The sequence below is a fragment of the Dreissena polymorpha genome, chromosome 4 (assembly GCF_020536995.1).
Source record: "Dreissena polymorpha isolate Duluth1 chromosome 4, UMN_Dpol_1.0, whole genome shotgun sequence".
NCBI classification, from domain to species: domain Eukaryota; kingdom Metazoa; phylum Mollusca; class Bivalvia; order Myida; family Dreissenidae; genus Dreissena; species Dreissena polymorpha.
Genome location: NC_068358.1, coordinates 58,671,687 through 58,693,905, shown reverse-complemented (window position 1 = coordinate 58,693,905; position 22,219 = coordinate 58,671,687). Strand labels below are relative to the sequence as shown.

The 22,219-nt window shown below is 35.7% G+C and overlaps 1 protein-coding gene across 2 annotated transcripts in view; it reads left to right on the top strand.

The window, feature by feature from the left end:
* The first annotated feature begins 818 nt into the window (after window positions 1-818).
* LOC127876026 (la-related protein 1B-like) overlaps window positions 819-22,219 on the top strand; it is a 91,474-nt gene continuing 70,073 nt past the window's right edge. For both annotated transcript variants that reach the window (XM_052420857.1, XM_052420856.1), the window contains exon 1: window positions 819-1,803. In XM_052420857.1, the coding sequence (XP_052276817.1) occupies window positions 1,287-1,803 (517 nt within the window). In that variant the 5' untranslated portion in view covers window positions 819-1,286. The remainder of the gene's footprint in view (window positions 1,804-22,219) is intronic.

Here is a 22,219-nt window from a genome sequence, read left to right as displayed (position 1 = left end):
ACAGACATACAGACAGACAGACAGAACAGACAGACAGAATCAGACCGACAGACATACATACATACATACAGACATACATACAGACATACATACATACATACATACATACATACATACATACATACATACAGACATACATACATACATACATACATACATACATACATACATACATACATACATACATACATACATACATACATACATACATACATACATACACACTTACAAACACACAAGTTCGCATGCACAATTACAACATAATAAGTATCCACAAATTCTCTTAGCAATATTTATCAATATAAATATATAATTTAAACCAATAGGCACCGACACAACAATCTTGTATTTAGGTGGAGTGCTGTTTCGGAAGAAGTAGAAGATCCCCAATGCAGAGGACTATATAACTATATAATTTAAACCAATAGACACCGACACAACAATCTTGTATTAAGTGGAGTGCTGTTTCGGAAGAAGTAGAAGATCCCCAATGCAGAGGACTATATAAATATATAATTTAAACCAATAGGCACCGACACAACAATCTTGTATTTAGTGCTGTTTCGGAAGAAGTAGAAGATCCCCAATGCAGAGGACACTCCTTGAAAACGGTGTACTGATATAAAATATCTGTTAAATAAGCCAAATAAGTGTAATGTAATAAAACAAGCAAAGGTAAAAATGATTCATTTGAAATCATATGGACTTTCAGGCGAAATATTTTTTTTAGTCGCAACGATCTTGATTGGGGACGTATTGACCTAGAATTGGTTCCCGGTTTGACCGTAGTGGGAAGAGAAATGTACGCATGCGCTGTAAGTGATTTTGGTCAGTAATGGCGACATGTGCCTTGAAAGATTTGTTGACGAAGTGTTTTGTGGTTAATTATACTTCTTCTATGTAAATGACAGTACCAAACAAGTGCACCATAATCTATCCTTTTGATTATGTTGATTTAATAGAAAACTACAGTTATTATTGTAAGTTTGAAGACTGTGAAGAGTAAAATTTGCCAAGCAACGTGGCCATCTGCAAGTTTTTGTTCAATGATTGCGCAAGTTTAAATTAAAACTTCACGATGGCAACCATTCTACCATGATTTCCAATGTTTCACTATCCTTTTGCGAGTAATTAGTCATCGTGAATTGACTAATTAGCTTAAGAGTAACAATATTTCGCACGGCCTCTGATATGTTGACACAATTATTTTGTGAAGGTTGAGAAGTTACAATCAGAATATTTTATAACCTCATTTCTCAAAAAGGGAGGTTTGACAGTGTAACAATATGTCTGCAGCAGTAACTGCAGTTTCAAAAACTGAAACTGAAACTTTTCATTCTGGTTCCACTTCATGTGAAACAGCAAGCATGAATTCTCAACCAGTTGAGAATGTATGGACTAAACGTTCACTTGAGAAACAAACATCAGTTCCACAACAAACATCAGTTCCACAAGAGTCACATCCTCCTGTGGAAGCAACACTAAAAGCATCTGGTGATGAAGAAAGTAAGGAACTTATAGGTGATGAAGAATTCACTGAGGTGAAAAGCAAAAAAGAGAAACGTGAAAAGGACTATAGAGAAGAGAGAATCAAAGATGATAAGTCAAAAAGGACTGAGAAAAAGGATTTAGAAAGAAAAGACTCTGATAAACGTGAAAAGAAAGATGCAGAGGAGAAGAAAGAAGAAATAGTTAAGAAATTTGACAATGTTAACTATGTTGAGGCTCCTCTTCCCAAGACTAACCCATGGGCAGTAACAAAGTCACCAACTGCTAAGAAGCAAAGTCTTGAGACCGTCACAGGTATTATGGTAGCCTTAAAGTTGTTGATGTGCTTTTTTCATGTACAATTTTTTTGCCTAAATTTTGTCATTAATCAAGTCAGCAATTGATCATAAATCAATTAAGCACTTTGTGCGGCTAAACAATTGATGAAGTTACATGTATAAATGTGTATGAAAACACAGGCTTTTAAACATGTTTTCATAGTCATAACATGTGCATCTGAATTTTTTTGTATAACAACTAACGTTTACAAATACCCGTACTCAAATCTGGGAATCCCAGTGATTCTATATACAGGGATTTCAATAGACGCAGAATCCTGCGTTTTGACGCGAGCAAATTAAAAATGACTCATTATTGATGCAACCCTCTTTTCTGCTGTGCGTCATTTTGACGCGTCGAAAATTTGACCCGTGCGTCAGTCAGTTAACATCTCGAGTTCCATGGTAATAAATCCCGCTGTGCTCCTAATTGAAATTAATGTTACAGTTTTTGAAACTCTGTCTATAATCGAGGGAATACCCCGGGCGTTGTTTATCTTATCTGATCTCTTCCAATACACATGTCACTGTCTAAATAGTGCGTGCCCACTAACTGGGTAATTAGCAGCAGTGATTACGTGATAAATGATTGACCATCCGATAATTGCAGGTTTTTTGCAGACTTTTCAGACGGCACGGTTAAAGAAAGACTGCAAATTTAATTAAAGTAAAACCCATAATTATTGATCAAAGGTCTATTAATTACGTAGATCCAATAGTAGATCGAAGTCCAGCGAGTTTTGTCAGTTGTTAATCCACCGATAATTACGAGTAACACCCATCTTATATAAACTGGAATCACAGTTCATTTTTTATACTGACAAGGAATAATACTACACATAAACTTTGATAAAAAAACAAATTTTCTCGATAAGATATAAATTATCCGAGTAGAATTAAATTGCTGCGTCATGACCTTCGACATTGTAAATGGCGGACTTAACATTCAACCCGCGTTCAATTCAAAGCTGGCGATTCAAATTGCAAGTAATGGCGATTCAATAATGGAGAAAGCATTAACTGGATTTAACAAACATTTGATAAGGTTTGTGAAACCCGATAACAACAAGAAAAATTTGGATTATTAAAGTAAAACTACTACAGGTAAGGCATTCCAAAGTGTACATATTTCGGACATGTATAGTATTCGGATAAACAGTAATAAATATACTTGATGTTCCATGCATTTAGATTGTGTTTTGTTAGAAAGCTATCATAGGGATGATGATAATAAAATGACGATAAATATGTGATGAAAAGGTGCTACCCGTACATATCTTAAATTATTTAAATGTGTTAAAAGACTTAAATGTGTTATAACTATAAGGAAGTATATTTAATGTACCAATTCATTAAAATATGTTGTGTTATGTATCATGGTATTGTTATTTAATAAAGCACAGGGTTTTTTTTTAGAAAAAGGGGAAGACGCTGGACGCTGGGTAAAAGGGGAAAATCGAGCGCGAAAGAGACATATTTGGGGAAAAAATAAAAACTGTTCATTTCAATGTCTATAACTCACCTACAGACTTCAGGGGGGGGGGGGGGGGGGGGGGGTTAGAAAAAGAGGCATGTCTCTGACCTTTTTGTTCTTAAACACATGAACAAGTATGATATTAAAGTCATAAGACCTAAATAAAGTTGCAGGTGTAGATCTAATAATGGGAAATGTTTTCAACTGGGGCCAGGGAGCGATGTCAATCTTATGATTTCAATTTCATGATCAATGGGTTGACGATCTAGATCTGCTACAGTATTGGAAGGGAAAGGTGCGGCAGCTGCCAATTGTCTACTTTCACTTTCACTATAATCCGACAGTATTAATCTATGTTGATTACATGTACCTCCGAATCCCGCTGGGTTTCAACGGTTTTTGATTATTCATTCTTAAAAAACGCAATTAATATTTTCCGAGTCCGAACGTTTTATTTTGTTCGTGTATGAACGCCAAATGTGAGACTTTTTTTGTTTTAACGTTTATATCTTGGCATTCACATAACCCGGATGAAAATTCGACTGATTTCCGGTAATTAATTGACGAAACACCCTTCTCGCGCAAGACCGGAATCCAGTAAAATAGTCACATGATTAATACGATTAGTTGCCCGGTTTCCATGACGTAATTTAAGAGCTTTATATAGAATCACTGGGATTCCCAGATTTGAGTGTTCGTTGGGAGAGAGAGCGAGATCGTTGTACATGGTACAAATTGGATAAGTGTCGACTTCCCTAAAGAAAAAAACAACATTTCTTTGAGGGTAAAATGTTATATTTTGGTGAAAAATTATATTTTTGGAGGGGAAATGGTATTTTTAGGGGAAAAATTTTGGTAGGGGAAGACGCCGAATATCGGCGTCACTTTCTTAGTAAAAAAAACCCCTGAAGAAGTATACATTTTTAAGATATCGTGTTACTCTTAGAGCATATTTTTATCTAAAAAATTGAAAAATACAGACAAAAACACAACGCACTTCAAAATTAACCCCACCATTTTTCAATTTGACGCCTCAAAATTTCAGTCCAGGGGTCATTGACTCCTGGTTTTTAAAATCTATTGAAATCCCTGTATATATAGCTCTTAAATTACGTCATGGAAACCGGGCAACTAATCGTATTAATCATGTGACTATTTTACTGGATTCTGGTCTTGCGCGAGAAGGGTGTTTCGTCAATTATTATTCGTCAAATATTATTCGTCGACTATTTTGATAACTTATTATTAAAATTTTACAAAATATTATGAACATGTGTAATAAGTGCAGGTTTTTTAATCTGAATTTGGGGAAAAGACCTGACCTTTTTTAGGTGAAAAAAATCGCGCGAAGCGCCGGATTTTGAGTAAAATAAGGAAAGTCTTAAATAATCATTAACATATTTTACAGTTTTTAAAACAAATTCAAGGCAAAAAATAATTAAATTATGCAGTACTGTCTATTTTCTACACTGGATCAGCAGTGCCCCAGATAATTATTTCGGAAATAGGGTTTTCACCCACTGATTTTGAAAAATAGGGTGATTTCATTTTTGGAATTGGGTGAAATGAGTTATAAGATGCAATCAGTAAAATCATTGCTGCTTTAATTCTGTTGAAGCTGCACACAATTGTATTGATTCAATAAAACTGTAAACTAATATGATTAACTTTAATAAACTGATGTTTCATAACATCTTTAATCCTTGAAACTGTCAATAATATAAACTTTAAACTTAAAAAAAATCGATAACACGAATGATTCGGCACTTATTGGCTCTTGCTTTCTTGGTTCGAAAAAGTTAGCGATCGACTGATATTTTGGCGCAACAATTGCGGACGTCTTTCTCTTAGACATTTTTATTACGCATCGTATTAGAAACTGAAAGTACAGACGCTTTACAAATACATGCACAATGAACGACGGATTAAGTCAGATTGAAAACGCATGTATGTCGTCGTAAATAATTTGGTCAGCCGCTTTATTTAACTATGAAATCTAGTACGCAGAGCGTTTGAATAGCTTTGACTGTCATCCGTCATCCAGGCGCTTGCTGAATAAAAACGTCGCCACGTAACGAAAATAATAACAAAAAATACCGAAAATGAGCAAAGTATTTTCGATCAAAGCTATTGTATCGTACGAATCAAATAAGACGAATGTGCGTAAAAGGCAAATCGGGTGCGTTTTCAATACGCATGATATTGTATTTCTTTGCGTTTTTAAACATTTTAATAGGGTGAAAGACGCAGATACGCAGCTTATCTGGGGCACTGGATCAGGTTAACTCATATATTTTAAGCAGCGATTTTCCTTGTCCAATTGGGAAAAGTACCCGTACCGGTCCGATTGGGAAAAATTGAGTCGTGAAAACCTCAAAATTGGGAAAAATCGAGTCGTGAAATCCTGAAATTGGGAAAATCGCGTCGTGAAGTTTGGGTCTTATTGAATACATCATACAGTTCATACTTAATTGAACATACCCATTTAAATAATCATTTGCAGGCATGCCTTAATGACCATTAAGTTATAAAGTTTATATAAATAACAAAATATTATAAAGAACACACCAAATCAATTACTAGTTGTTTTAATCTCTTTTAAAGCAATGTCTCTCTCTTTCATTTTTGTGAAATTTCAACAATCTTTGATGTTTAATCATCACTCAGTTGCTTGCATCCCTCCCTGCACAGCATCATTATTGCTGTCAATGTGTCTTGTGATTGATGGTTCCGATTGGTTTTTTGGCATAATATTTGCTATTATGACTCATTTCAAACTACGATAAGGTTACAAACCGACGTAAAACAGTACGCTGGCTGCCTGGCAAAAGAACCGGAAACAGTAACAACTCTATTGATTGAATGCGCTGAATAATAAAACCCGAAATTAATCGAGCGCGTGGTTACACACAACTATACGATTTTCTTTGTTCGCTCGCCGAAAGTTGGTTTTTTTACGAAACTTTCTATCGTTTTGAGAAAAAATTCGGACGCTGATTGGGATTTTTCCAGATGCCGATTGGGAATTTGGGAATTTTCGCTCGATTGGGAAAGTACCGTTTTGGGAATTTGGGAATTTTCGTTCGATTGGGAAAGTACCGTTTACCGGTACTTTATAAAGAAGGAGGAAAATCGCTGTTTAAGGTTAAAAAAAAAAAAAAAATAAATAAATTTTTTTTGGAATTGGGAATTTTTTTTCAATTGGGAAAAAGACAACCAGATTTGCATTGGGAATGGGGCCGAATTTCGGACCCGTGGCATAGGGCGGAAAAAGCCTGTTATGGCCCCTTTTATACTTAGTAATTGAACATTTTGCTTAAATTGCCATAACTTCTTTATTTTTGATCAGATTTTATTAATACTTTGACAAAACAACACTTACCTGAATACCACAATGGATTCCACCCAAACAAAACTCCACGCCCCAACCCAGAATCCCTGCCCCCTCCCCCCCGAATGTTTTTTTTCCTTTTTTTTATTTTTGAAAGATCATCTTATAAATGACCACATCCCACATTATACCCCCCTCTCAACCCCCCTACCCCCCCCCCCCCAAAAAATATATTTTATTTTTTATTTTTTTATTTTTGAAAGATCGTCTAATAAATTATTGAATATGAACAATTTCCCCATGATGGCTTACGTTATACTGTCAAGCACTCGAAGAGTCGAGCGCGCTGTCCTCTGACAGCTCTTGTTAATTGGGATGTCAGTTTTTAATTAATAAATACAGCATGTACTTAGTTGCACATCTATATTTAGTTACAGCACATGGTCTGTTGCAATGTGCGCGCTTTCCAGACGGACGACAGCAACAATTTCGCGCTGTTATTGAAAGACCGGTTTTACATGTTGTACATGTATAGTGAATGGTGTACATTGTAGATGTGTAAAAAGGGACTTTCAGCTGCAAATTATATCTCGTGGCAGCTTCAAATTATATCTCGTGGTTTCAGAATAAAGATCTATAAACGGACATGATGAAATATACATGTACTGGAATTAAATTGCTACGCCTTAAAGTTTTTTACAGTTATTATTTTCACAAGTAACGCACCATGAGTAATTAATTGCTCTGACACCATTTGCATTTAGCTTTTCATAATAACAATTGTAAACAGTATGTTTACGCTAATTGTTTACATTATAAAGGTGTAAGGATGATGTCTTATATTGTCTGAAATAATTACTGTTTTATATTATGTATTATTTACATTTTCAACTAAAATCACCAGCTGAAAAATTGAAGTGCCATTGGAATGGCGATTTTGGAGATCAGAAAAGCTAGCAAAGGTTACATGTATATACTTTGTTTGTAGTAATTGAACACAAAAATAGTTTTAATCAGTGATTTTTTTTGCCCAAAATTACCGCCGATATTCGGCTGCTTCCCAATCGCAAAAAATTAACACAGCAAGAACACAAAAGCTTGTTTGTTAATATTTGTTAATGTTTTCACCATATCATATTTTACTTTAAAAAACATCCTGAATTAAATTCATACTCTTTAAGAGATTATGATTAAATCATAATGGTACATGTATATTGAAGAATTTATAGATTATTGCAAGTTAAATATGCATGTGGAAGGATATTAACTAAACGTTGTAAGAAGACATGAAAGCAACACTTTATAATATAAAAATGCTGTCAAACATGAACTTAGCAATTTTTATTCTGTTCTTATTATCATATTTATAATGTTTCCCAATTTCATGGGTTATCGCGCTATTTTTCCCAATTTCATGGTTTATCGCGCTAATTTTCCCAATCCAAATGCCACAGGCTGTAACAAAAAAAAAAAAAAATCACTGATAATAATCATTGGACACTTCTGTAAAAAAAAACTATTTTGGAAAATTTGAATTTCAGGGGTTTTTCAGCACTGTCTGCGCCTCCGGACAACGGAGGCACTCCCAAAGCAAACGGACCCGATCCCAAACCGAAATTATATAAAAAAATCCCAATTTCCCAAAAAAAAAAAATTTTTTTTTTTTTTTTTTTTGTAAGAATGAAGTGTCTTATAACTTGTGTGACTAACCAGTGTTTGTTTTGGTCAAAAATATTTTCTTTAAGGTTTTGACTGTTCAGTTCTTATCACAGAGTGTAACTGTAACTGAAAAACAAAACTGCAGTACTTGAATTAACGTTGAACATGCCCAATATTGCATCATTCTGTTTACATAAAAAAGACAAAATAACAAATAAAATAAAATTTATTTGTTAAACCACTGAATTATTTAAGCATGATTAGTTCACAATTTTTTCCCAAATGAGCCGTTTCATAGAAGCAAAAATTTCCAAAATGACCAATTTTGTCGATAAAAAATTCCCAATTTGATCAGACTCCTTTTCCCAAAATAGGCAGAAAAACCCCTGAATTTTTATGCCCCAGAAGGGTGGCATATAGTTTTTTAACTGTCCGTCAGTTAGTCTGTCCATCCGTCCGAAAACTTTAACATTGCCCATAACTTTTGAAATATTGAAGATAGCAACTTGATATTTGGCATGCATGTGTATCTCATGGAGCTGCACATTTTGAGTGGTGAAAGGTCAAGGTCATCATTCAAGGTCAAAGGTCAAATATATGGCTTCAAAGCGGCGCAGTAGGGGGCATTGTGTTTCTGACAAACACATCCAGAGCTCCAGATAAGGATTTGTGAAATTAGTAACAGTACTGCCACTGACAGAAAGAAAAGGAGTAACGCTGAAAATCAATTAGTACCTGTACTACCATATCCAAAAATACAGGTAGTACTGTACTACCCGTGTTCTTGGATATTGAAGGGTGTATAGCTGACTTAACAGAAACATTTGCAGCAATTATAATAAATATATTCAGCTTCTTAAATAGTAACTTTATTAGGTTTTCGATTCTGAATTACCTATGAACAAGTAAACTACTTTTTGTTTATGAAAATACTGTATAATGCAAACATTACATAGGCCCACACTGTGCTTAATTTACAAGGTTTAGCAGCACTGCGGCATTTTTCAAAATTTATCTGTAAAACATCTTCTATTTTCTCGGTGACAAGCCAATCATATTTGGTTTTCCAATCTTCCACATTTTTTGTTTGGATCCGTTTCCCATCGTGTTTTCTAATGTTTTTAGCCACAGATGCAATCAAATCGTTTAATGTGGGAGCGACAATGTCTTTTTCTGGGTTCATAGATTGAATGTCAGGATGGTTAGAAGACCGTATGTAGCCATTATATGACAACAGTGTTTTTTTAAACTGCTTTTGGTTAAGCCGGCCTTCCCTTGTGCGCAGACATATTATTTTTGGCGGGTTTACGAGTTTTCGGAAATCACATGACAAAATAGAAAATAATACGGAAACCCAGTCTAAAACTTTTCAATCATTTAAATTAACAAAAAGCGCAGTTAGGTTAGAGACCAACAAATCACGCCGCACTGATGCGGACGTATTGGTACGGCCAGATTTTTTCGTAAATGCATAAAAAGGATATTAAAGTTGCAGGGCCCTCAATCTATCAAATCTGCCGCTGAATTTCGGCGGTATTCCCCCGCCTGAAAAGTATATTTTTGTCTCCTCAGAACTGATTTTTTTCCCTCCTCAGAAAATGAAAAAACAAAACAAAATCGCTGATTTATAGTTGAAAAATGACTCCAGTATATCACGGTTACGATTTTGTAGCATAATCCCAAAATAACATGTTTTAAATGAGAATTTGCTGAAATAAAATCAGTTTCAAGTAGTATTTTACCCTATTTTTCACCCACTTTAATTTTCTGTTTAATCCGACCAGGGACCTATACAAACAAAGGGATGCACAACCTCACGATATCCCGATACAGCACGCGAAATAAACCGGTGCGCGAGATTTGATAATCTCGATTGATTGGTCCCCGTGTAGCGATAATGCAGCTACACGATATCGATTGCGAGGGATTTCGCTTATTGAGCGGATTACGTTTTTTCGGATTCAAATTATATTATGTTAAATAAACAAGAACCTATTAGTTCAATTGTTGCGTTGTTGATCTCAAAATCAATCATTAATTAGCAGGTTTTTTTTTGGGTTGTAGGGGAAGGGGCCTTTAGCCCTTTGGTTGGGGAAATTTCACGCACGATTTTCCACTTTTGGGGAAAAATGCATGCATTTTTTTCTAAATGGGAAAAATTTTAAGGGTCTTACTTTTACTGTTAATTGGGTTAAAAAAACAAAAAAGACTGGTATTTTCTTCATACATCAATATTTGTGGTTTATTTACATGTTATTACACAATTTCACAGAGGCATTTCCCTATTTTTAACCAGATTTTTAACCAGGTTTTCCGAGGGAAAAAACATGTTATTAGATTGGCGAATGCGGGCGGGCTGGCTGGCTGGCTGGCTGGCTGGCGGGCGTGCGGAACAAGCTTGTCCGGGCCATAACTATGTCGTTCATTGTCAGATTTTAAAATCATTTGGCACATTTGTTCACCATCATTGGACAGTGTGTCGCGCGAAATAATTACGTCGATATCTCCAAGGTCAAGGTCACACTTTGAGTTCAAAGGTCAAAAATGGCCATAAATGAGCTTGTCCTGGCCATAACTATGTCATTCATTGTGAGATTTTAAAATCATTTAGCACATATGTTCACCATCATGGGACGGTGTGTCGCACGAAAGAATCACGTCAATATCTCCAATGTCAAGGTCGCCACGACTAAAAATAGATTTAAAAAAAAAAAACTTACAAAAGGGGGTTGATTTTGTTTGTTCATTTCAAAAGTTAAGTTTGAGTTTTCTCCCTTAATCAGATTTTTTTTTCACAATGAAAACCTGGTTTTGTGACAATTTTGTCCCTTGTTCAGTCCTTTAAACAGACTATGACTGACTTTGTCAAAGTGATCACTTCATGACAGGGACTAATTGTGGCTGGCTGTGCCAGACTGAGTTGACCTTGACAGGGACTGGCTGTGACAGTTTCAGACCGTTCAGGAACAGGCTGCTGCAGTGGACTTACTTTTGTGAAGAAAGCTTAAATAACCGAGTTATTCACAAATTTTTTGGGGCTTTTTCCGGTTATTTTGCCAGTTATGCAACATTTTGCCTTTTTTGGTGACATTTAACGTAAAGCGAGTTGACAGTTTTCGTAAATCGGCCAAGGGAGGTAATCATTGTCTTAACATTTATACAGTACAGAACGGCGTGTACGGGTTGGGAACCATAATTGGATGGGTATCAAACGGTGTTTTGTACGATTTTGAGCGAATTTGTTGTAAAATTCAATCGTTTTGAACTGTTTTATGGAGGGGAAACAGGGCTTTTTTTCCTTCTTTGGGACCCGCCAAAAAACGGCCCTTTCCCCTCGATTTTTTTTCCCTTCAGCAGGTAAATTTTCCCCAAGACTTCATTTGTTTCCCCTAAAAAAAAATAATTTTTTTTTAACTTTAAATACATAAGTTAACCTTATCCAGTGTAGAAAATATAACATATTGCATAATTAAATTATCTGTTGCCTTGAATTTGTTTAAAAAACAGCAAAATATGTTAAATTGATTATTTAAGACTTTCCTTATTTTCCCAAAAATCCGGCGTTTCGCTTGATTTTTTCCCCCCAAATCCGGCATTTGCGCATTTGTTTTCCCCTCAAAAAAGGCCAAGCCCATTCCCTTAAATCAGATAAAAAACCCTGGGAAAACCTTCCGCTTGGGGAATTTTTTGGTCCGGAAAGGGGGAAAAAGTAGCCTAGATTGCTTGGGGAAGACGCCGATATTCGGCGTCTGTTATATAAGGTAAAAAAACCCTGATCAGTCTTATTATAATGCAGTAACGGGGACCCAATTATCGGACCCTTTGATGAATATTAATTGCTGGTTGTTTCGCCAGGGTTAAATTGCCGTTGTTTATCGCACGTATGTGCATGTACAAAAGACATGTCTTTTAATAGAATTAAAATGTTACCATGTTTTGTTTGAAATAGCAACATAATCAAGACATGTTAAGTGCAAACAACTCAAATGTATAACTGTTCTTTTAACCTCCTGACGCAGCAAAGTTTCGCATGCCATTTTAATATTCACCAACAGAGTCGCTCAGAACCTGTGCAGCCAGACTGACCCTCATGTAGTTGAAGGAAAGCATATCGATTCATTCGATTGCGAGCGATTTCGCTCATTTATGGTGATCGTTGTTTCGCAATATTCGACTTTCGTTGTTTAATAAACAAATACATATTCGTTCTATTTTGCCTTGCTTGTCTTGTAAATAAATAATTAGTAATATTAACACGCAGTATGCTACACCAGTCATTAAGATTCAGATTTAAATCTACAAGCAAGTCGGGCTAGTACTATGGGAATTTGAACATGCCAGAGTCAGATTTTACCAGCCCAAACATTTTTGTTAAAAATGCAGATAAACATAACATAAAACATCCAAAAAAGCATTCATTTATTCAATCTTTAGAATACAATACAAATCTCTTATTAATTTCATCCTCATCCAGGTTAGCTTCCTCGTCATCTGAGCCAGCCTGTTTCGGATCCTGAAATAAGAAGAAATTAATTTCACACACGGATTTCAATCAAATCACAATTATAAATATATACATAAAGTTTAGGTAAAAAATTAGCAGAAATGTATTCCATATATCCATGTGAAAGAGAGAGCAAACCTGAACCACCAGAAAATATATGAGCAATTAAGTGCCAGGTTATTCTACAAAAAGCCAGTTGACAAATGCGTCAATCACAGTTACTTCAGATTCGCATTCCTCAACGACGTACTTGAATGACAACTGTTCGGCCATTACTCTCTGTGTCCCGAACGCAACGCAAAACATTTATTTTACATAATAGTAATCCGGGAACCACAAAACCATGCGCTTTATGCGCAGTAATCCAATTATCGGCTGATTGCCCAGCACATGTGCGCAGTGTGTTAAAACATAAGCGGCTGTTGATTTAAGTGGCTCAAAACTTTGTTTACAAATATTGAAAATGAAAGTGGAACTCGTTTTCTGTTTAATGAATTGTACAAGCACGTCGGGCTTGTAATATTGGATTTCCTACAAGCCGAAAGAAAAAATACTAGTTTTTTGCTGTCGGACTAGTTCGAATTTCGACGACTGCTACACGGAACCCAATTACCGGATGTGTTGACAAGTAACAATACCATTTGTTTCTCAGGATTTCAAATGCCATTGTATATCACACATATGTGCATGTAGCAAAGACCTGTCTTTTAATTAATTAAAAATGTTACTCTGCTGTGTGAAAAATATCAACATTATCAACGCCTGTCAATTGCTTACAATTTAAAATGTATAATTGTTCTTTATCATCCAAAACAATGAAATTCGCATGCCATTATATTATTCTGTTGGTCTCCTTTTGAACATGATATCCATAGTAGTACTGAAAGTCTTTTTGTGATTTCGTGTTCAAGTATTGATCAAATATCAGCAGAATTTGAAGGCAAGGCAATTCATAAAAGTCGTTAAATGTTTTATTTCTCAGTATAAATCAGTAAATCACTGAAACATACACATTAGTTCATGCATGATAGGTAATCTTGGTATTATTTAATTTTAAGAGTATGTATAACAATACATTCATGTTACTAAGTGTAATGAGCATTCAGTTAAAGAAAATGTTTTAAAAACTCAATAGCATGTAAAAAAAAATCACATGTTTGTAAAAGATTTTGCACAAGTAATCATTTGCAATGTGAAATAGAACAACATAAATTTGATAATAATACTAACAATTTTCTATGTATTATTTCAACAACAAAAGATTGAGATTCCTCCTGACATGGTGATGCAGAAGATTTATTCGAAGCCTACAGCAATACAAAAAGCTTACTAAAATTAAATACCAAATTATCTTGTTTAAACAAGTTTGAAAATTTTATATTTATAATGAGTTTTGGGAACACATTTTTGATTAACATGATCAAAGATCTAACAGTCACTTTTGAGTTAAGCAGAGATATTCACTGCTGGAATGTGTTCATTTATGAAAAAATGCAACAGTTTTATTTAATCAATTGGATATTTAAAGCTTATCATACTGAATTTTCTTTTGTCTTCGGCAAGTCTGAAGGTTTGTGAAGTTTGTTGTCGCCACTGCTTCATCTAGTAAACATGAATATAATAACATCATCTTAGTGCTGGGATGGTTAAGGTACGTCTCAGGAAAAGAAAGGAATCCAATTTCCGTGTTGAATCAGACAGTATCAGTATCCTTGGCATAGCTGTGAACACCCATGTATGTCAGCACTATTTAAAGTCCACAATGTTTTTCAACCATTAGTTCTGTGGAAATGACCTAAGTTTGTACGCCCAAATTACGCTGGCGTCATGACATTTTCCTTTGCGGGGTCAAACTTTCCGTCTAAAGAGCAAGAGACCCTATTTTGCTTCTTTTCAGCGCACTGAAAATATCAAACAATATGAATTTAAACCAACATGATTAACTAGAAATGGCGCGGCAGAGGCCGACGCGTATCCCCACGCCGCATGTTTGACCCAAGGGCGCCCCAGGGTTGATCATGGGGCCATGCATAGTTGAGATTGACTGTATTATCATAAGAGAAGTTCAGTATCAATTAGAAGTGAATGGGTGTAAAAATAAAGAAGTTATAGTAAAAGGCAATTTTGGGAGGGTGTGGCCTATGTGGGCGGGGTGCCCCAGGGTTGGTAATGGGGCCATGCATAGTTGAGATTGACCGTATTGTCATAAGAGAGGTTCAGTATCAATTTGAAGTGAATCAGTGTATTAATGAAGAAATTATAGTAAAAGGCAATTTTGGGCGGGTGTGGTCTATGTGGGCGTGGCGCCCCAGGGTTGGCAACGGGGCCATGCATAGTTGAGTTTGACCGTTTTGTCATAAGAGAGGTTCAGTATCAATTTGAAGTGAATCAGTGTAGAAATGAAGAAGTTAATGTAAAATAACCTAAATTTTTTTTATAGTAAATGGATTTTTTTGGTGGGTGTGGCCTATGTGGGCGGGCGCCCCAGGGTTGGGATTGGGGCCATGCATAGTTGAGATTGACCCTAATGTCATAACAAAAGTTCAGTATCAATTTGAAGTGAATCCGTGTAGAAATGAAAAAATTATAGTAAATGGAAATTTTTGGTGGGTGTGGCCTATGTGGGCGGGGCGCCCCAGGGTTGGGAATGGGGCCATGCATGGTTGAGATTGACCGTATTGTCATAGGTGAGGTCCAGTATCAATTTGAAGTGAATCGGTGTAGAAATAAAGAAGTAAATGTAAAATAACCTAAAAAAATGAGTGATAATTTCTGACGCGGCCCCACCCCAACCCCTATAACTTTTGACCCAGGGGTCAGATCAAAATTCCAAATAGTGCACCGTCGCACATATGCTCATAGCTACCATGTGTGTAAATTTCAAGGTTCTAGTGCTTTTAGTGTAGGAGGAGATAGTGGCCAGGACGGACGGACAGACGGACGGACAGACGGACGGACGGACGGCGGAGATCACCACAATATCCCCACCTTTTTTTCAAAAAGCGTGGGGATAATAAAGGGCTAGTAAAGAGGTTGCTTTCTTGTGAAGGGTTGCTTTCTGCTTCCACCCTGGCTTCTGTCAGCTTGGTCTGGAGGTCTTCCAACTCCTCACTCCAGTATGGCTTGTAGTCTTTTCTGGCCCCGCGTGGTATCGCCTTCTGTGCTGCGTTCAGTATGCATGCATTGAAGTCTTTCACAACTTTGTTAATATCTCTACCATCCACTCTGATCTCTTTATTTTAAACCTATTTATTTTAGCTCGATTGCATCGAAAGCCCAAGGCTTATATAAACGCTCTCGAGTCCGTTTCCTGGACCTAGAACCAGTACTTGGTGTCTTTGGGGAGATCTAAAGAACGCTACCGCGGTGGGGATCGAACCCAGACACCATATCCATTACACCACGGCGACCTTTGCAGAGGTCATCACTCAGACGTTTGTATAAGGTCCAGTCGGCCTTCTTGTAATTCCATCTGGGGATGCTTGAGGATGAAGAGGTAGACTGGTTCATGATGAGGAGACCTGGGCGATGGTCGCTTCCTCCTAGTTGATCACAGACTTCTCTCTTGATATGCCCATGGATATCTCCAGTGCAGAAAGCTAGTATTGTCTGAGCCTTTCCAAAAATGCTGCGACATATGTTTATCAAATTAATAGTGGTTATAAAATAAAAAAATGACTAAAATTGTATTGTTTTTGAACTTATACAAAATTATGATTTTGCAAATAATGCGAATAAAATTTGCACCACACAATACATGTAGATTGAAATGCAACGTTTGTAAAGACACCATCATGATTATTATAGGGCTAGTATTGACTGAGCCTTTCGAAAAATGCTGATTTGATTAAATTGATAGTGATTACAAAATAAAATCAAAGCGCTGAAGGCACTGAAGATGTTCGCTATTGCATAATTTAACACGCAATTCATTTTTGAAAATCAATCGCAAGTTTAAAATGAACACACGCCATTCAACTTTATAAAGTGTGGGTCATAGCGCACGGGTCGAATTTTGTGTGCACTTTTTATCATCCTTATTATTTCATAGAAATAACTAAGACAAAATAAAAACAACATGCTTTTTGGAAGTTCTGAAAGCATAGAAAGTATGATGAAAATGGTTATGAGAACTTAATATAAAGAAAATTTGCAGTCACCATCATATTAAAGGAATATTTTTCTAATATCGAATGACTATCTCACCAAGAATATAAATTCATAATGAAAGTTCCGTGTACGAAACTTTTGATTTTTGACACCATATACAAATTCAAAATATACAATAATCTTCGTATCTTGTATATGGAGGAATAAAAGTATATAAACATTGCTGTTTATGCTTTACTTGTTACCCGAGCAGTTCACACGGTGTCAACAACGCTAACATAAACATAGGTATAGAGCACTTATGCGCTTTTAGGCGTAGCTGTTTCAGTTTTCATCTTAGTGACTTTTACATAACGCCAACAGACACGCATGAATATTTTCGAATATTTAATAAGATGATTCGAGATACAACCTCTGAATTTTTGCTACATCACTGCGTATGTGCTCAATTCAAAGGATGTAGCACTGTTCAGTGTAAGGAATTCCGGACTTCTCTCTGTATGCTCAAACGACACAAATTGTGGCCCTGTTACAATTATGCGTTACAATCCATCTCGCAGAATTTCACTTTCGCCTCCCAAGATGAGAAAACAATCATTAGCGAAATAGTATAGTGTCAAGATAAGAGAAAATCGTTTAATTATCATACCACAATGTTTGCCGTACTTGGTCAGCACGTCTGGAAATCATTCCTTAATGTGTGGATAGGCTGCCATTATTAACAAGTTTGCTATTTTGAATTCAATTTTGTATCAAAACGCATTGTTCTTAAATGTGGCATTTTCAATTCGCAATGAGATTTGTAATGACCCTCGTCATGCGAAAATGGGTCTTATTCCATATGCGCTCATCATATAAATAGCCCACTCGGCTATCCCTCCTTCTGGTTAGGAGAAACATAACATATTGAGTGATTTTAAAGCGAACAGCATCGCCTATGGCCTGACTGCGCATGTTGGTTTAACAAACGCTTGCCGAAACGCATAAGACCCATTTTAGCATGACGGCGCTATTGACGTGTAATTTAAATGTGTTGAAAGAAAACTGTGTTTAAATCAAATATAAACAAACGATATATTTCGATAGTGAAGAAAGATTCTCATAACAAGGCATATGAGGACACATATGAATTATGAAGTGCTCTCCCGTAGTATATTTTTTATTTACTCACACTAATGTGTGGTTTGACAATGCTAACACACATTTCATGCGGTGAATATGCAGCTTACAAGTGAAAAACACAACACAATAGTTTAACTTTTGTTGAATTGTATTTAATTATTTAGAAAAGAAAATTGCTAACTTTATTTCAAAGTCAGCGTATACGCCGACTACATTTTTAAAAGACATTTATTGTTATAAATATATTTAATATAATATATTTAGTTGTTTTCGGTTTTAGCGATTATAAAGCATTTTGAGGTTGCCTATTATTTTTAAGTATGCCTGTAGTAATTGATGAACTCATATCCAACTGTCTATGTATTGAGAACTGTGAATATAAACAAGCTAAACCTTCTACTAACCTTCTACTTTTGCGTTGCTAGCACCCGTAAATACAAAAGATCGCCGCTATCTGTTCAGAACCAAAGAACAATTTTAGAAATACCCGCTGTAGTAGCATGAACGAGGTTATGAAACAGGTCATTCGTATTATTATTATAAATTGTTTGTTATATTCTGGTTTAGCGATTATGAAACTTTTTTTTTTGTCTATCGTATCGCTGAAGTTATTATTGAACTTATGTTCAACCTTTTATAAATTGAGAATATAAATAAGCGTCAACTTTTTCCCGAATCTCTCAATTTACGACCTGTACAACGTCATTGAGTTGTATGTGAGAGCGTAACGTATTGTGTTGTTATAACCCGTAAACTTTCCTTTGTTTATCGACATGCGCATCTATTAATAGTCTCATATCATGAATGCCAAAACACCCGCGAAAAAAGAACCACGTGACCAAATAGGACGCTAAACGCAAATACCATGCGACTACGACTTTTATTATCGCTCCGCAATTCCTTTGAAGCCGGAGCCTTGTGGTTGCTATTACGTAAATAATTGACCTCTAACTGAAGTAAGCAAAGGAAACGCAGCACCCAATTGACCCATTCCTTCTATGTGCGAAGGCAGATTGAATTTTACTAATGTATGGTTTGCCTATTATAACACACATTATAATGCGGTAAATATGCGACTTACAAGTAAAAAACACTATAATTAAACTTTTGTTTTGAATTAAGTTATTTAGAAACCAAAATTCCAAACCTTATTTCAAAACAGCAAGACTACATTTTTTAGAGAATATTCTTGTTATATTTAAATATTTTTTAACAGTTTCAGCGATAATGAAACATTTTTTATGTTGTCTATCGTATCCCTGTAATAATTGTTGAACTCGTGGTCAACGTATTATTAATTGAGACCTGTGAATATAAACAAGCGTAACCTTATACTATTTAGGTTACAATATACCAAAAGATTTCCTACACAAATTCAATGTAAAAGCAATAACTTCAACAAAAAATAAAGTCAAACTTTTGCGCATAGAGACCCCCATAACCATACCTTTTCTTAAAGAGCATTCCAAGCCGCAATGATTTAGACAATAAAAAAGGGGGGTCATGCGTTTTGCAAGAAAGAACTCGATGCGAATCAGCGGTCACTGTTTTACAGCCATCAATTTACCGGGTTCGTACCAGTGGATGAGGGTTTCCCGCCATCTGTCAAAGTCTCATGTAGTCTTTAACCTTCAAGCAAATGAGTGAATTTCTGTTAAACATCAATGTTTTCCCTACCACATGCACAAAGAAACATTCTAAAATAAAGTCATGGCAAGTGCCCACACAGAAAATTGTGTCTTCTTATAAATGATGTTCAGGTTTTTAAAGAGTATAGCATTGCACTCCCAAAAGATTTAGTATATTGTAACCTACTAGTGCGTTATTCTCACCCGGACTCCCCTTTGTTTATCGCCAGCCGCAGAGTTATGAATGAGCTGAGCGAAAATACTACGTCACGCAGACGCAGCAGAAAGTGGACTATTTTAATCATTCATAAACATGCAATCATTTTTGAAAATCAATCGCAAGTTTGAAATGAACACACGCCATTCAACTTTATAAAGTGTGTGTCATAGCGCACGGGTCGAGTTTTGTGTGCACTTTTTATCATCCTTATTATTTCATAGAAATAACTAAGACAAAATAAAAACAACATGCTTTTTGGAAGTTCTGAAAGCATAGAAAGTATGATGAAAATGGTAATGATAACTTAATATAAAGAAAATTTGCAGTCACCATATTAAAGGAATATTTTTTTCTTATATCAAATGACTATCTCACCAAGAATATAAATTCATAATGAAAGTTCCGTGTACAAAACTTTTGATTTTTGACACCATATACAAATTCAAAATATACAACAATCTTCGTATCTTGTATATGGAGGAATAAAAGTATATAAACATTGCTGTTTATGCTTTACTTATTACCCGAGCAGTTCACACGGTGTCAACAACGCTAACATAAACATAGGTATAGAGCACTCATGCGCTTTTAGGCGTAGCTGTTTCAGTTTTTATCTTAGTGACTTTTACATAACGCCAACAGACACGCATGAATATTTTCGAATATTTAATAAGCTGATTCGAGATACAACCTCTGAATTTTTGCTACATCACTGCGTATGTGCTCAATTCAAAGGATGTAGCACTGTTCAGTGTAAGGAATTCTGGACTACTCTCTGTATGCTCAAACGACACAAATTGTGGCCCTGTTACAATTACGCGTTACAATCCATCTCGCAGAATTTCACTTTCGCCTCCAAGATGAGAAAACAATCATTAGCGAAATAGTATAGTGTCACGATAAGAGAAAATCGTTTAATTATCATACCACAATGTTTGCCGTACTTGGTCAGCACGTCTGGAAATCATTCCTTAATGTGTGGATAGGCTGCCATTATTAACAAGTTTGCTGTTTTCAATTCAATTTTGTATCAAAACGCATTGTTCTTAATGTGGCATTTTCAATTCGCAATGAGATTTGTAATGACCCTCGTCATGTGAAAATGGGTCTTATTCCATATGCGCCCATCATATAAATAGCCCACTCAGCTATCACTCCTTCTGGTAAGGAGAAACATAACATATTGAGTGATTTTAAAGCGAACAGCATCGCCTATGGCCTGACTGCGCAAAAGCACATGTTGGGTTTAACAAACGCTTGCCGAAACGCATAAGATCCATTTTCGCATGACGGCGCTATTGACGTGTGATTTAAATGTGTCGAAAGAAAACTGCGTTTAAATCAAATATAAACATACGATATATTTCGATAGTGAAGAAAGATACTCATAACAAGGCATATGAGGACACACATGAAGTGCTCTCCCGTAGTATATTTTTTATTTTACTCACACTAATGTGTGGTTTGACAATGCTAACACACATTTCATGCGGTGAATATGCAGCTTACAAGTGAAAAACACAACACAATAGTTAAACTTTTGTTTAATTGTATTTAATTATTTAGAAAAGTAAATTGCTAACTTTATTTCAAAGTCAGCGTATACGCCGACTACATTTTTAAAAGACATTTATTGTTATAAATATATTTAATATAATATATTAGGTTGTTTTCGGTTTTAGCGATTTAAAAGCATTTTCGAGGTTGCCTATAGTATGCCTGTAGTAATTCATGAACTCGTATCCAACTGTCTATGTATTGAGAACTGTGAATATAAACAAGCTTAACCTTCTACTAACCTTCTGCTATTGCATTCGTATTATTATTATAAATTGTTTGTTATATTCGGGTTTAGCAATTATGAAACTTTTTTTTGTCTTATCGTATCGCTGAAGTTATTGTTGACCTATTGATAATATGGGTCTTTGATATAAATAAGCGTCAACTTTTTCCCGAATCTCTCATTTTACGACCTGTACTACGTCATTGAGTTGTATGCGAGAGCGTAACCTATTGCGTTGTTATAACCCGTAAACTTTTCTTTGTTTATCGACAGGCGCATCTATTAATAGCCTCATATATCATGAATGCCAAAACAACTGGGAAAAAGAACCACGTGACCAAATAGGACGCAAAACGCAAATACCATGCGACTACGACTTTTATTATGTAAGAAAGCTCCGCAATTCCTTTGAAGTCGGAGCCTTGTGATTGCTATTACTTAAATAATTGACCTCTAACTGAAGTAAGCAAAGGAAACGCAGCACCTAATTGACCCATTCCTTCTATGTGCAAAGGCAGATTGAATTTTACTAATGTATGGTTTGCCTATTATAACACACATT